Raw genomic sequence first — 16,219 nt, 5'->3', positions numbered from 1 at the left:
GAATTAAGGGGGTAGTGGTGGGTAGTTATTTAAATTTATGGTAAGTTAAGTGTTTCAAAATGCTGTCTAGAGCTCTTGCATGTATATTGTGTTGTGAGTTCATTTGGATTGCAGCAGACAGGGTGTTTGATGCAGTGCTTGTGCCCTGTGTGTTGTCCTTCATGTTAAAGGCATCCAGGCAATGAGCTCATCTGGCACTTCAGCTTCTTAGCTACAAAATCCAGGTGTAAAACACTGAAGAAGAATGGACTGTGTAATACATATGTAGGTAACACAGGCTGAATTTCAGTTGTTGGAAGTTAAGTAATTCTTTCCTTGTGTTTGTCCATGTGCACACTTGACTAAAGCAATTACAAGTCCATGGTGCAGTGGAATCTCAGTCACAGAACATTTCCTTCAAAATCACTAATCCTTTGAATACAGTGGCTGAAAGTAAAATTTCAGGGTGATGTATTTCCTGAAGGTACAAATGGAAGTATTTAAATTGGACTACAGGAACTGCATGGATCTTTTTGGAATGTTGCTGCTGAAGGAGGACTCACTGTGACATCTTCACAGTTGCTATTATTCAGACCAGCCCCAGTAGAAAGGTGGAGTTGAAGCACAAAAAATGATGATAGTTGTTTTAAACAATGAAGCTTTTAGCTGTCAAGATTCACATGGTATGAAATAGTCAATTGTTTTTAGAGTTGGGGGCAGCATGCAATGGTCACTACACTGGCAAAGATGAAGGTGGAGTAAGGACAGATTTCTGGGGAATGTTTACCATGTTTATCTACTTGGCACTTCAGGTTAGCTGTATGTAAGTCTGCACTCTTCTATACTCAGCTTTTCTTCACCTGATTTTTCTTCACCTGATCTTTCTGTATGGGACAGGATAGCATTAGAAAGTTAACCATCTGAAGCCAAGCAGTGGACATACTCATTACATCCTAATAATGTGAGATGAGAGAATCTGAGTGGTACTGTGTTTGGGGAGAGAGAATTTATTCATATATTCTTTTTTGCAATGTCTGCTTCTAGATTTGAAATCAAGAAGAAACTAAAAACAGCAAAAAAGAAAGAAAAGAAAGAGAAAAAGAAAAAGCAAGAGGAAGAGCAGGAGAAGAAAAAACTCACACAGATCCAGGAATCCCAGGTAAGAAATGAAACAGTCCTCAATGCTAAACCCTTTTCCTTGGTGACAGGAAATAGGATGCTGTCTCTCTCTATCCCTAATGTTTTCTCTTTATGTCAAACAGTGTGGTAAGCAGGTCAGAATTTAGTTCATTTGTATGCTCAAGCTCTCTTTAGGCTTTCCAGTTAATTTAAAGAAATTAACAACTTTGGCCAGTGGAGGGGTGCACTGCTAACTCCTGAAAAATGTGGAGTTGCAGCTCTGTCTGGAGTTGCTGTGATACTCCTCTTATATAGGAATAGGAAAACAACCTTTTGCAGTTCCTTTAGCCACACTTGGATCAGTCAGTTGGAAACATTACGTGTGTGGTCTTCCTTACAAGTGAAAGTTTGAGACAGCAGGCCAGGAACTGCCCAGCTGTTCTCTTAATGATTTTGCATGCACATACAATAGAAAAAATGCTCAGTTTCTGCTGGTAGGAGTGTGGAGGAAAATCTTGAATGATCAGAGAAACACAAATAATAATACCAGGTATAGTTCTAATTGAATCAGAGTTTTTAATGCTTGAATTAGGTGTAGTTTCAAATGGTTAAAACCTTGCCCCTAAGCTTTTGGGAAGTCTGGGGAGATAGGCTCCCAGAATGGAGATGGCATTAATTTTGCCTGGCTTTATCCATCTGGAGAACTAGATGATTGTTTGCTTGTGTCACCTCTCATCTTTGTGCAGTGGGGGAGGGCATCTCTGGCTAGCAATTCACTTCATGTTATTTTCTAGTGTAAAAAATATTAAATCAGGTGTGATGAGTTTTTCCTTAGGCATAAGTTAGGTGCAGTGAATCTCTTCTCCCTACCCCTCTCAATTCCATGTATTTAATATAGTCCATATGTAACACTTAACTTGTAGACTCATATACACATATTTGGATATAAAAGGATCTTATGCAGAGTTCTTTTACTTTGCCTTCCAGAAATTATTTCTGTTTTACTTCAAATGACTGTATGGTATGCTTATTATAGAAGCTGCTTTTCATGCTACCTCTTACTCCAGGTAGACCTTATAGAAATGGAAAATAATAGTAGACCTGAAATGTTTAAAATTTGGAAACATACTGCAGACTTAACACACATTATTTCTACTTTAAGTATTTTTTAACAAATCTTTTCTCTTTCCTGCTGAATGAGAACAAGTGCCATGTTTTGGCCAAGACAGGCCAGAAGGAGAAGAAACTGACAACAATATTTATCTGGTTTTTCCTCATTACTTGTTAGTTACAGAATTGCTTCCATCTCACTTCTCCAGTTCTTTTTTTAACTTTAAGGAGAAGCTTTGTGACTGAAATTTCATGGCAGAAATGTTGATCTGTAAATAGTTTCATTATTTTTGATACAAAGTAGTAAAAAGACAACTGCTTCAGATTGATTTCCCTCTCCCAAGCTTCTGTAAAAATTAACTTGAAAAAAAACCTGATTTCACAATGGAGCTTGTTAGTGCTTTTTATTTTAAAAGCTTTCAAAGTGTGCAAACAATCCTTCTTTTAATGCATTTCATTTTTTATGTATTGCACTTGGTTTTGAGGGACTTTCTGTGCATGTTTTTAGGTCATGTCACATAACAAAGAGCGACGATCAAAGCGGGATGAGAAGCTAGACAAGAAATCTCAGGCAATGGAGGAGCTAAAAGCAGAAAGAGAGAAAAGGAAGAACAGAACAGGTATGAAAGTGTTGCAATTTCTACAATTTTTTGAGGCATTTTTACAGCTTTTTTGAAAGTGATACTTCCTGTTTCTAATTAATGCAACAATCCTACACCTTGGAGTAAATGAATTCGGTGTCTGTGTTTTCTTTGGTCTTTTGCCCAACATGCCCACCTAGGCTGTTGTTTGACACCACTGATGCTGTATTCTTCCCTCCTCTTCCTCTCCAGAATGATCTGAAAACAAAGGAAAGTTTCAGTCCATTGCATGACACTTAGTAATGCTTAGTTCATTTATTTGGTCACTTAGATTCTGTTATTCAAACTCTCAAACCATCCAAACTGTCTCAGTGTACTTGTGTTACCTTGTCTACATTTGCTTGTTTCTTCCCTTGCACATCATCTTGTCCTTCTTGCCACAGATTTTGGTGCAACCCTTTTTGTTACGTTACATTTTTATTGTGCTACTCTCCAAACATGATTTTTTTTTTCCCCCTGTCAAAAAAACTACTGAATTATCTCATCATATTAATTTAATCTTGTATATCCAGTTGTTATGCCCATCTTGTATTGCTGTTTGCAGTGAGGTTGGGAGACTGAGGATAAATACAACTGAGATTTAAGATGCTTTTAAAACTTTCATTTCTGTCTTTGAATATACACAGTGGAGTTATTAACTCACTAATGGATTTGAACATGTGGCAGTCAAATGCAAAATCAACAGCAATCTCCTTATTTTTTTATTTTAACAATAAGGTTTATGCTCTAAAATGAAGCTTTCATAAAAAATTTACAGTTTGCTCTTTCTCATTCTCTTTCCTCCTTCCCCTAGCTGAATTACTTGCAAAAAAACAGCCATTAAAAACTAGTGAAGTATACTCAGATGATGAAGAGGAGGAGGAAGATGATAAGTCTAGTGAGAAAAGTGATCGCTCATCCAGATCTTCATCCTCTGATGAAGAGGAAGAGTAAGTAGTTAACACTGGACTATGATTACCTCTATATGTGTGTTCAAAACCAGAGATCCACTCTATGTAGATGCATTTTAGAGGATTTTTGGGGGGCAGTTTGGTGTTTCTGAAGTGGCTTTGCCTCTGAGCACACTTGCATTGCTCAGGTTGGGGTCTTCCATATCATGGTGCATGGGGCTGATTTATCTTGGATGGGTTTGCAATTTCAGTTCCCTGTTGTCACCTTTACTCCTGTTTACAGTGTACAGAGCTCTACAATTTAGCAGCCACAGAGCCCTGGCACATTAGCAGGGAAGATATATGATGGCTTATCTTAAAGCATTGGCCTCTCAGCTGCCTCAGTGTGAGTCTTTGTGTTTTGTGGTAGCAGAGGCAGTGGGTAGCAAGCCTGGGACTTTGCATGAGGTCTCTCACAGGAGTGCTGAATTTGCACATCTGCACTCACCTGCTGTGTGACCAATTATTCCTTTTACCAATAACTTAAACAGTTGGCACTCATGCTGCACCTTGCTCAGGACACTTTTTTTGGTGGTTATGGTCTCCACTTTTATTCCTTCTTGCCTTTTCCCAATCAGGAAAGAAGAAATCCCCCCCAAGTCCCAGCCAGTGTCCTTGCCTGAAGAACTGAACAGAGTTCGGTTATCGCGGCACAAGCTGGAACGCTGGTGTCACATGCCCTTCTTTGCCAAAACAGTCACTGGCTGCTTTGTCCGTATTGGCATTGGAAATCACAACAGCAAACCTGTTTATAGGGTGAGTTTAGTTCCCAGAGATTTAGTTCTTTTTTTTTTTTTATAGTGCTGTAGTATATTTGCAGCTCAGCAGTTCGCAGGTACCTGCGATTGTTTGACTGATTGATGTGAAAAGGTTCCTTTATAACCAGAAAAAGTGATTGCTGCTAAAGCAGTGGAGGAGACTGGATTAAAAATAAATCTATGTGACCAGCTATGCCAAGAGGTATGTTTAGTGAGAGAGAGAGAGGGAGCACTAACAATGCCTGTTATTCCAGCTTTGGTTCATGCTTTCTTGTCTCAGAATTTGGATTGCAAACTAGAGTTCAGGACTCTGCTTTGACCAAGTAAGGATGAGTAACATTCACTCCTTATTTCTGGGAATGTTTCCAAAAGTTACTGCATGCTTTCATTTCTTTTTTTACAAAGTGTTTCTGGTATATCAGTATGCCTCAGAAAAGAAAGGTAATTGGGAACACAGTTTTGGTTTTCTGTTTCATCAGTGTAACTGCACTAGGATGCAGTAATATTCTCTAAAATTGCCTTAAAAGGTCCCTATCAGGGTTGTGTTAAGTCTGTCAGCAGGACCTGGTGTATTTCACTTGGGACATACATTAGCCCAAACCAGTGTTAATTGAAAAGGACATAGAAGAAGTAGAACAGTGTACACTGGTCAAACTGGGAAGGTGGAAAAGCTGCATCAAGCATTCAGTTGGTATAGTTTGTCAACTCAAAGGTGATGCATGAAGCAACTAATTCAGTACCTGATAAAATACACTGAAGAGTTTTGCTGTCCTTCATCTAGTTAGACTTGTTCATCAGATTAAGGATTTTGATCTCTGGGAAAGCCTGAATATGCCAGATATATTCCAGGTACACACACACAAAAACATCAAGCCCTCTTACATCCTTTCTTCTGTGTCTTTTGCTCTCTAGGTTGCTGAAATAACTGGTGTGGTAGAAACTGCAAAAGTTTACCAGCTTGGTGGCACCCGGACAAACAAAGGGCTCCAGTTGCGGTAAGAGACCAGAGTGATCCTCCTCAGTTCATGAATCTGTCTCCTTTTCATAGTAAATAAGGTTCTGTGTGTGGTTTGGAGATAAGAATTAAAAAGCAGACTGGGCCTTGCCATGCCACTTAGTGTTAGAATCTTGGGGTTGGATTTGTTTGGGTTTTTTAACCCTTGGGTGTAATGGAAATTATTAAAAAAAAAAAAAAATCTCATGCAGGGACTTGTGCTCTAAGCAATTAATTTGCAGTAGTAACCCATGGTAGTTTGTATAAGCCTCTTGAGCTTTGCAGTACTCTTGTATATCTTTTCTTCACTGTTGTTGTAATCAGATGTTAGAAATTTGTATCATTTGAAGGCATAAGTGATTGAGTCTGACATATATATTACAACATAAAATAGCAGTTTGGAGGGAAGAAGTCGAATGTCATTAGATTTCTAAGTTGTTCTTAAGGCCCTTATAAGGATCATGAGGGGAAAATTAACAGTTACAATACAAATATCCTGGTGAGCTAGGACAAGAAGATGCTAACCATTTAGGAGAAACAGGAAGGTGTGTGGAGAATGCATGTGAGTGCAAGTGTGGAGTAAAAAAAAGAAGTCATCTATAAATTTGTTGTGACACTCAGGCTACTTCAGAGAGAGCTCCTTGCTTTGACTGAAATTCACTCCATGGCAACTAATTTTAGTATTGGTTAATAGTCTATAAAGTTGGTAGTGCCAAAGGTATGCAGAAAATGTTTTGGGATTTCTGGCTTTGGCTGGCCAACCAATAAAGTTAGGGATTGGTTTGCTCTAGCATTGAATTATAATTCAGTACTGCTTGAAGGTGACTTCTACTGGTACAAACATGAATGAGCTTTGTTTTTCCAAAAATTGTGCCATGGGTGACCAAATGGGTTTTTTAGGTTTAGGTGTGAGAGAGGGATCTGTTTTTGTTTCCTTCTGTGGATTTTACTGCCACAACAGGGTAACTGTTTCTTGTGGATTCACTTCTTGTGTGTTCCTTGTGTGTGTTCCTTTCCATTATTACTAATAGCTGGCATAGGGTCCTGAACTGTGGCTTACCTGATAGGGATTAGGAATAGATAGCATGCAAGCCACAAGAGTAGCCTTAAATGTCTGGTTTGGGGCTTTTTAAAATCAGTTTACACCTATAGAATTGTAAAATTGTTATGGCTGGAGAAGACCCTTAAGATCATAGAGTCCAACCAGTAACCTAGCACTGCCATGTCCACCACTAAACCATTGCCCTAAGCACGAGATCTGAGCATCTTTTAAATGCCTCCAGTTCCCTGGGCAGCCTGTTTCAATGCTTGACAACCTTATCAGTGAAGAAGTTTCCCTAATATCCAATCTAAACCTGAGGCCATTTCACTTGTTACTTGATAGAAGAGACCAACACCCACTCCCCTAGAATCTCCTTTCAGGTAGCAATAAGGTATCCCCAGAGCATCCTTTTCTCCAGACTACACAACCCCAGTTCCCTCAGCCACTCCTTTTAAAACTTTAGACCCTTTACCAGCTTCATTGCTCTTCTTTGGGTGCACTGAGGCATCTCAGTGTCCTTGGAGTGAGGGTCCCAAAACTGAACAACTGCACTCATGGTGCAGCCTCACCAGTGCTGAGTACAGGTAAAAATCATCTCCTTAATCCTGCTGGCCACACTGTTTCTGATGCAGGCCAGGATGATGTTGGGCACACTGGGCTCATATTCAGCTGCTGTCAATCAATCCCCCCAGGTCCTATTCCTCTGGGCAGCTCTCCAGACACTGCCCCAAACCTGTAGCATTGTGTGGGGTTGTGACCCAAGTGCAGGACCTGACACTTCACCTTGTCGAGCACCATACAGTTGGCCTCAGCCCATCAACCCAGCCTGTCCATGTCCCTCTGTAGAGCCTTCTTCAACAAGATCTGTTAGATGTGAGATGGTATCTCTCAGCCATCAGAGAGAGGGATGTTGTTACACTTTCTTGTTGCAGGCATGGCAATGATTCACGTGTGTTTCGTTTGGAGTTTGTCTCGAATCAGGAATTTACTGAAAGTGAATTTATGAAGTGGAAGGAAGCGGTAAGTTTGCCAGACTTTAGCTTCTATTCTTAGCAGGCTTCCCCCCCAAGGATAGTTTAAGTGCAAAGTAACCTCTTTGTATCTTGTACTTAGATGTTCTCTGCTGGGATGCAGCTACCCACGCTAGATGAGATAAACAAGAAGGAAGTGTCCATCAAAGAAGCCCTCAACTACAAGTTTAATGATCAGGACATTGAGGAGGTAAACCATGTGTTGTAGTGAGGCTGTGGCAGTGTGTAAAGGTGACAGGAATTCATGAAGTAGAGGACTAGCTGTTACAAAGCAAAATCATTGTATTTGCTTCCTAAGAAGAAACCAAAGGGTGAAAATGAATGGATGGAATAGCTTGGTGTTCACTCCTGCTTTACTTCATCTTTTGTGCCCTGTTTGCTCCTTTTGAACTTGTGTTACACTGCTCTGAACTCCTAACTTGGGTACAGCAACTTTGTTCTCAAGTTCTGGAAAGGTAACAGCATTACCATGGATGCATTTATCACAGTTTCTGCAGTTAAATACTTGATTAATACTGACCAAATGTAATTAGGCCAAATTACTTTTGTAGGTTGTGAGGGGAGTGAAGCTGTAACTCATTATTGAAGGCACAAAATAAAAAATGCAGGAGAGAGCATGAGTAAAATTGCTTAAAGTCATAAAGTTCTTAGGTGATACTGATGCTAGTCTCCAAGTATTGAAATAGACATTTCATATCTGCCTGTTCTTGCTGTTTTCTCTGCATTTTACAGATTGTGAAGGAGAAGGAAAGGTTCAGAAAAGCACCTCCAAATTATGCTATGAAGAAAACTCAGCTGTTAAAGGAGAAGGTGAGAGATGAGATGATGCCTGCAAGCTTAATGCAGTCTTTGATTTTGAAGAACTGGAGCTCATCTGGATTTTAGCAGTAGTCAGCAGTAAGCTTGACTTTAACTATGCAGCTAAAAGGGGGATCTCAAGGTTCATTGCTGAGTTTAACACAGTTAAAGCTACTGCATTCTTTTTCTAAGCTCCATGTCCAGCAGTTACAGCTTTCTGTTTCTCTGTCCATAGATGAGAAGGTCTTAAGCTGTTCTGCTTTAGAAACTTTTTTCTTTATTGTTCTTCAGGGTAGCATTTGAAAATGGATAGCATAATAGCATTTTAAAATTGATTTTGTATACTTTTTTAAACAGGAAAAATAGAAGTCATGGTAATTTGTCTCTTACTCAGGGGTGGCTGAATTGTTGATTTTATGGCAGATATTTTATGTTGAAAAGAGTATGCTGCTGGAAGATTTACTTGCTACTCAAGTGTTTTACCTATAGGCCTTCTGGAAAGGACAGACCTCACAATTCTGAGAAGCCAAAGCAGTCTTACCTATTCTGAAGATAGATATAACACCTTTTGTTTGTTGTGACTTGTTCAAGTCCTTTTTGAAGACATTCTAGCTTAATATACAGCAAAAACAAAACGAAGTTTGTGTTAATATTAAGTTCTGCATCCTTTGGCTTACCTGTACTGTTTGATCATCATTTTACTGTGCACAAATGCATCCGGTGTTATTTTACCACTGCAGAAGGATGCAATTGCTTTTTTTCTGCCACCAGGTGGCACAATAAGCCACTGTTGTTGGTCTGGTGGTGTGGTTGGAGACTCCCGTTCCCTGAAATCGGTGCCACTTGACAGTTGCAGATAAAATCTTTTCCTGAGCTGGTAAATAACGGTATTAAATTTTAATCAAATATGACTTGCACTCCTCATTCTGGAACTGGAGTTTCTACCTCTTTTTAGCTTAATGGGTTTCAAAGGTTTTCAGGGTCCTGCAGTGTAAGAATTTGTTTTTCCTTGAGCTTTTAAGGACATTTAAGCTGTTTTTTGTATTCTTACCATGCGGGGTAGAACATTTGCAGCTGGAGTAGGGCTCACTGGCTGATTCATGGGTCTGCCCTTCATTTCTCTGACTAGTTCTGTGGTACAGAGTAGTGCCTAATGAGTTACTGTTTGGTTGAAGGCTATGGCTGAGGACTTGGGGGACCAGGATAAAGCCAAACAGATCCAAGATCAGCTTAATGAACTAGAAGAGAGAGCAGAAGCCCTGGATCGTCAACGAACAAAAAATATTTCTGCAATCAGGTAAGAAGCAGATACTGGGATTTTTCTTTCTTGGAGAGTTGTATTCAAAATACACAGAGACAAGAAACTAATACATTAGTGAATAAGCAGCAAGATATTTTTTTTCTCCTTTTTTCTGTACAATATATTGATAAACTGTGTGGATTAGTATTTGTCTTCACTTCTTGTATCTGTTGGGCAGTTCAAACGGTCAAAAACGTAACTCCCTCCCACATACACCAAGGCAGCAGTTGTGTTGCAATAAGAGTAACTTGTGATCAGGATCAAGCTGCAAGAATGCTGTCAGGCATTCTGTTGTCTAGGGATTGATAAATGACAATCACTTTTTTTTGCTTCCTTTTTTTTTTTTTCTTTTCTACAGTTACATCAACCAGAGAAACAGGGAATGGAATATCGTTGAGTCTGAGAAGGCTCTTGTGGTAAATAGTGCTGAATTAATACATCTGTGCCATGAAATTATGCAAAGGGGAATAATTGCATGCTGAAGTTAAATTTTTTAATGGTCTATAAAATCTCTCATATAGGTTAATGACACTATTTTAGAGTAGATTGCTTTATCTTTTTAATCGACTCAGTTATCAGCAGGTTACTGACTGTAATTGTAACTTTGGTGCTTTTTGTGTGGGAAAGAAATCAGAAAGGAGACTGCAGAGAATAAAATAGTAAAAGAAATATTTGATTCTTTGCAGTAACTCTTCTATTAAGAAAAAGTTAAGCTTGTTAACAAATGGTTAAGCCTTAGCTATCCTGAGTTGCACACCTATTTTCTGAGTTATATCCAATAAGTTTTGCCCTGTGAAGCATAGGACCCTGGGAAGTATTTATAAGGCTGTTATATTATAATGCTGTTATATAAATCCTCTGATTTCCATAGCTGATGAGTTCTTGCCTAGATAGGGTTCTGTGGGGGGGTTTTACCAGGGTGCAAGTATCTAACTCTGAAACCATGTGCTTTTTCTTCTTCAGGCTGAAAGTCACAGCATGAAAAACCAACAGATGGATCCCTTTACTAGGAGGCAGTGCAAGCCCACAATAGTGTCTAATGTGAGTGTGATACTGCAGTTCAGTTGAGGCAATTTGCAGAGAAACAGAAACCAATGGAATGCAGAGAGTAGGAAGGAAAATGTTCATGTTCATTCCCAACTGTGCCATATTCTCTTAACACTCCAGATGCCTGGGTGAGATGTAGTTGACTTGAGATCCTGGTCTCACTATCCCAAAAGAAGGAAAAAATTATGGGGTTTTGGTTTGTTTTTTTTTAAGTTAAAATGTTAAGGACTTAAGTGATTTGTGTGAGAAGCATCTGTGGTTTTGAGTTCTGTCAGGTGTTGTTCTGTGTAGAATTACTCAGAGTTAGTTAGCTCAAAGAGGACAGTTTGCTTTAGGTGTAAGTTTTGCTTCTATTTAGTTGACACTTTCCTGAAAGATCTGTGAAAGGAGAGTGGGGAGCAGACATTCTGGATATGGATAAAGTACTTCAAGACAATCTTCCTTTGTGACACCTGCAAAACCTGCTAGTGCAGTCCCTAGCTGTATAAATGTGATCAGCTCCTGATGCTAAACAGTCTGACTTTGTTGAGGCCTGTTCTGGAATATGGTTCTGATACCAGTACTTCATAAAACCTGCTCAGGTTGGCTTTCATCAGGCATCCCAAACTGACAAGGGAAGTTTGTGGAAGCAAGTTGATTGCAGGGCTTGAATTAAATAGCTTGGATTAAATAACTATAGGACTTTCAGAAGCATAACTTCTAGTTGGTTACTGTCAAATGCATTACACAGTAATCAAGATGATTTCTGCTGTCTCTGAGATCCTGAAGATTGGGCTAACTGAACTAAAGCCTCTTTGGTTCTAGGTTTGTGGATAAAAGTGCTTTTATAACAAAGAGACTGCATTGTTTTTGCCAGTTTAAACACTGGGTTTTTTCCTTTGGTCTCTTTACTCTCTGCAGTCCAGAGATCCTGCTGTCCAAGCTGCCATCCTTGCTCAGCTAAATGCAAAATATGGGTCTGGTGTGTTACCAGATGCTCCAAAGGACATGAGTAAGGCAAGTTTCCTTTTTTTGTCTCTTACATTCCTCCCACTGTCACTCTTTTGCTCTTGAAGTTTATGACTAATAAGAGATGTGCATGCTTCAACTCTAGAAATAGAGCATGGTCATAGAAAAGAAATTACTTTTATGGGAAAAGAAAATTTGTCTGTTTATCTGGACAGATAAGGGTTGGAATTGTAACGTGTAGTTTTTTATTTCAGGGTCAAGGGAAGGATAAAGATGTGAACTCCAAATCAGCCAGTGACCTCTCAGAAGATCTTTTCAAAGTGCATGACTTTGATGTAAAGATTGATCTTCAGGTTCCCAGTTCAGGTATGTGTTTCAGCTGAGCTTGGGGATGTGATAGTCCAGCTCATTATGGTAGAGCACACTTCTTCCAGAATAGTTCTCTCAAAAGCATTGGGGCTTTTGAAAATGGGACCAAGGACTCTGCATTTGTTGTGCTGGCAAGTCTTGAGCTGAGGAGGAGGGGATGTGTGCTAGTGAAACCTCGTTGAGAAAACAACTGTATTGTGTTAGACTGAAAGCCCAGCTCAAGACTGGAACTCTAAATGTAAGACTACAGAATGTAGGATGTCAAGGACAGACTTCCTGAAGCAGATAGTGAGAGTTACAAACTTCAGAAAGTTAGCAAGCAGATGAGGATTAGTCACTAAAGCCAGGAAAGGGACTGGAAAGAGAAGGGTAAGAGGTTTATGTACAGCTTTTGTTTTTGTTTGGTTGTTTTTTATCCTCAGACAGAACAACATTTTGCCATCTTGCTTGTGCAGCCTCCTTAACAGTAGAACCAGGGAACTGGTTAAAATGTGTATTGTAGACATGGATAGGAAGTTTGACTTCTGTCCATTTATTATTTGTATCTTTGTGCCTGCTCTTCTCATGGGATGATGATTTGTCAGAGATCCCAGAACCGAGCCTGAAGGCTCTGTTTGTATTGTGATTTCAGTGTTCTACAGAGCAGTTTTCTTAAGAAACAGAAGTATACTTATTAGCAGAAAACTGGATTAACAACAGAGTTAAAATTGTACATACTATATTTATGAAGATAAGCTACCAGATACTGGCCATATTATTAACTGAACTTCTAACCTGCTATATATTAGAGAAGCCACATGTGATTTTTGTGGTGACGTTGTCAGCAAAAGCAGCAAAGAAAAATACATAGTTTTCATGTTTCAGTCCTCACTTTTTTCTTATCCCCAACAGAATCTAAGGCACTGGCCATCACCTCCAAGGCTCCACCAGCAAAAGATGGTGCCCCTCGACGATCATTGAACTTGGAGGACTACAAAAAGAGGCGGGGGCTTATTTGAGCATTCCCACTCTGCTGCTTCTGATCCTGCATGCTCCATGATGATGTCCTACCTTTCCTTCTTCCCTTTTCAGTCTCCCTTCTGGGTTGGAGCAGCACTGGAGCTGGGAAAAGACTCTTTAAAACTGCCAGTCATCTGTAACATAAACCATTCAACTATTTACTGTATAGACCTCCCTTCTTGCCCTTTCTTCCTGCTCCCGTCACAAATGTGGATCTGTGCTATTTGGGGTTTCTCCCATTTCTTTTTAGTTTGAGTTTTGTTTTTAATTTTGTTGATGCAGCCCATTGGTCCACTCAGTGTTCAGTATTAGCCTGAGGTCTGGATTTCCATAGGAATCTCTTGGTGGTCGCAGAATCAGCACTTGGTGATCTCCCCTTTCATACGGCCACAGGCATGGTGAATAAACATTGGCTCAAGACCTTTGTGGCTGGAAGGTCATCTGCACTTTCTTCCTCCTCTTCTTCCTCCTTCCTCCTGGCTTTGGAGAAGGGAATCTTCAAAAACTGGCTTAGGTTCAAAGTGTAAATTTTTTTGGGAGGGTTGTGTGACTTTTTTTCAGGTGTTTTTTATCATTTTTAAGCTGCAGTACTATTTGTATCCGTCTGTCACAGTTCTTTACGGCTGTTTCGAATTTCTACCAGCTGTACTTGAGCATCTGAAATTGCAAGAAAGAAACTCATTAAATGTGATTCTTCTTACTAAAACGGCTTGGCTGGTATAGCTGTTTTAACTTCATGTTCCCATTTTTTTTTAATTACATTTAACTGATGAGAGAGGGGTACACAGCTCTTAATCTGGGACTTGTCATCAGTAGTGCATCGGGAGTCTCCAGCTGTAACTGAGTGGAGAAGCTTTTTCTGGGATGGCCCTTGGGTTACCATTGGTTGGGCTTTATTTTCTTCTTCAGGCTTCCAATAGTACATATTTGTTAAGTCATCGTGTCTTCATTGGGCTTCAGCTCACTTTTTTTTTTTTTCTTTCTTTGTGAACCATTAAAAATGAGCTTCTATAAACAAAAAATTTAAAAAAAAAATCATTACTTTGTGTGGAAGGAGAAGGACATAGTAGAAAGGTCAGTGGGTAATGTCTGAGAGGTAGCTGATGCACATTTTTCATATATAAACTGGTACAAGTGGAGTGCAACTCTAGCTCAAGAATTATATGGCTTTATGGAATATTTGACTGGATACAAGATGACAGCTAAATTATCACTCAGGTGTTTAAAAAAAAAAATATTAAAAAAAAAAAAATCAAAGTGTAAATATAAATGACATTTAACAAAGAACTTTTCCAAACAAGATACAACTGAATATATGGAGCTAAGAACTAAATTAAAAGAGAATTAGAAGTCTAAAAGGTTAGAGGCCCTCGTTCAGGTAAGCGTGCAAGCACGTGCTTGTTCCTACTCAGGCCTGTAGGTGTGTAATAACTTCAGCACTGAACTGGATAGGAATGTTTCTGGGGGACCCTGAAGAGGGAAAATGCTGATGCTCTTCTTGTGTCAGAGCATTATTGTTTTTCTGAAATCATGCACCGGTTACACTTAAACCTGTGTTTGATATTTCTTGTTGGATTCTTAATGAAATTTTAATCTAGTTCTTATTTAACTTTCTCTCCCTTTTTTAACAGTAGCTTTAAAGAAACATCATGTAATTGTGTGCAGATTGATACTATGAACTGTGTAAAAAAGAAAATCAACCTATGATGCAGCTCATATCTTCCATGTAAACAAATAACTAGGAGTCCTTCAATACTTATTTACTGAATAGTCCATAGTTCCAGGACACGTGGGTTATTCTGTAAATATGTAATCATAGACTGCTTTATTTGATGGCCTATTTTAGCAGCTTCTCTGGAGTTGTAGTGGGCTCTGACATATATGTACTTTTAACTTTTAAAGAGTGGATTTATGGAATCTGCCATGAACCCTTCAGAGGAGACATTGTGATTCACTGTGTAGATATGCATTTGATACGATTTTATTACATTCAACAGCTTCAATGTGTTACAGATTTGTAATTAAAAAAACCTAAACTTGTTTTGCAATAGCTGGTTTTCCAAATAATCACTCCCCAGTGCTTTGCAGAAATAATTGCAAAATCAAGCAATTCAGGAACTGTTTTTTCCACAGAAATGCCTCAGAGCTCTGAGGTGCAGTGACAAGCGGTCTCCCAAGGTAAAGTTAACATAAATTCAATATTTTTAATATGCTTGTCCTTGATGTATTGGTTTTAGGTATTTTCCACATTTGGTGACACAGGAATAGTCTGTACTACAGCCGGAATGTTGAGGAGACCCATGCAGTGTTGCAAGTAACTTTTAGAGATTACCCCAAACAGAGGAGATACAGTGAGTTTAGAATGCAGATCTCAAATGGTGAATTATGTCCTAGTTATCTGCAGCTATGAAACTGCCATTTACCCTCTCAAAATCTCTGGATTCTGCTGAAATACTGTTTGGTTTTTGGTTTTTTTTTTTGTTTTTTTTTTTTTTAAGAGAGGCAAAAGTCAGTAAACTATCATGCAAACCTCTTATATTGAGAATAATACATCAAGAAAGTATTCTTGAATAGTTACAGAACTGTGTATGAAAGCTGTAATCTTTTTTCTTTTAAGTGCATGTAAAGGTGAGTGTCTACACCTCCCACTCTTTAGAGAGGGAGAAATTTGTTTGCTTTGTTTCATTGGTGTCCTAGCATAGTTCATCACAATTGTACAGACTTCTATAAATAAACTTGGTTTGTTGGTTTAAGAAGGTTTACTGTTCATCCCTTGATCTGAGGTACTAAGAGGTTCCTGTCTGGAATTTTTTTTTTTTTTTTTTTTTTTTTTTTTCAGAAACTGACACTTTATCAGTCTGGACAGTTTTATTTAAAATGCTAGTACTTTGAGATAATTAATGAAAAGTGTAAGCCCCCCCTCTTCTGTAAGAGTGCCTGTTACCTCCTGGGTCAGTATCTGACAACTGGAGTTGCTCCTTATCAGCTAGAATCAAACAGAGCATTTTGGAAGGTCAGTTCACTTGCACCTCTGCTGCTTCTTACTAAAAACATTGACTTTGCTCATCTTGTAGAAATCCAAACTGCTTTTGTAATCAAAGATGCTAAAGCATTTAGCTGAACTTAGAGAAACTACTGAATGAGATGAAACAAGA

The 16,219-nt window shown here is 38.9% G+C and overlaps 1 protein-coding gene across 1 annotated transcript in view; it reads left to right on the top strand.

Annotated features, from left to right (window-relative positions):
- RTF1 (RTF1 homolog, Paf1/RNA polymerase II complex component) overlaps nucleotides 1–15,820 on the top strand; it is a 30,626-nt gene extending 14,806 nt beyond the window's left edge. The window contains exons 5-18 of the mRNA XM_071744714.1: nucleotides 1,024–1,138; nucleotides 2,717–2,828; nucleotides 3,643–3,778; nucleotides 4,357–4,534; nucleotides 5,449–5,531; nucleotides 7,505–7,592; nucleotides 7,686–7,793; nucleotides 8,336–8,413; nucleotides 9,577–9,698; nucleotides 10,060–10,117; nucleotides 10,665–10,742; nucleotides 11,649–11,744; nucleotides 11,951–12,062; nucleotides 12,957–15,820. Of these exons, the coding sequence (XP_071600815.1) occupies nucleotides 1,024–1,138; nucleotides 2,717–2,828; nucleotides 3,643–3,778; nucleotides 4,357–4,534; nucleotides 5,449–5,531; nucleotides 7,505–7,592; nucleotides 7,686–7,793; nucleotides 8,336–8,413; nucleotides 9,577–9,698; nucleotides 10,060–10,117; nucleotides 10,665–10,742; nucleotides 11,649–11,744; nucleotides 11,951–12,062; nucleotides 12,957–13,063 (1,471 nt within the window). The 3' untranslated portion in view covers nucleotides 13,064–15,820. The remainder of the gene's footprint in view (nucleotides 1–1,023; nucleotides 1,139–2,716; nucleotides 2,829–3,642; nucleotides 3,779–4,356; nucleotides 4,535–5,448; nucleotides 5,532–7,504; nucleotides 7,593–7,685; nucleotides 7,794–8,335; nucleotides 8,414–9,576; nucleotides 9,699–10,059; nucleotides 10,118–10,664; nucleotides 10,743–11,648; nucleotides 11,745–11,950; nucleotides 12,063–12,956) is intronic.
- The last annotated feature ends 399 nt before the right edge of the window (nucleotides 15,821–16,219 follow it).

The sequence above is a fragment of the Heliangelus exortis genome, chromosome 5, assembly GCF_036169615.1.
Source record: "Heliangelus exortis chromosome 5, bHelExo1.hap1, whole genome shotgun sequence".
Lineage (NCBI taxonomy): Eukaryota > Metazoa > Chordata > Aves > Apodiformes > Trochilidae > Heliangelus > Heliangelus exortis.
Note: the sequence above shows the minus strand (reverse complement) of the source record. Positions and strands in the feature narration are given on the sequence as shown.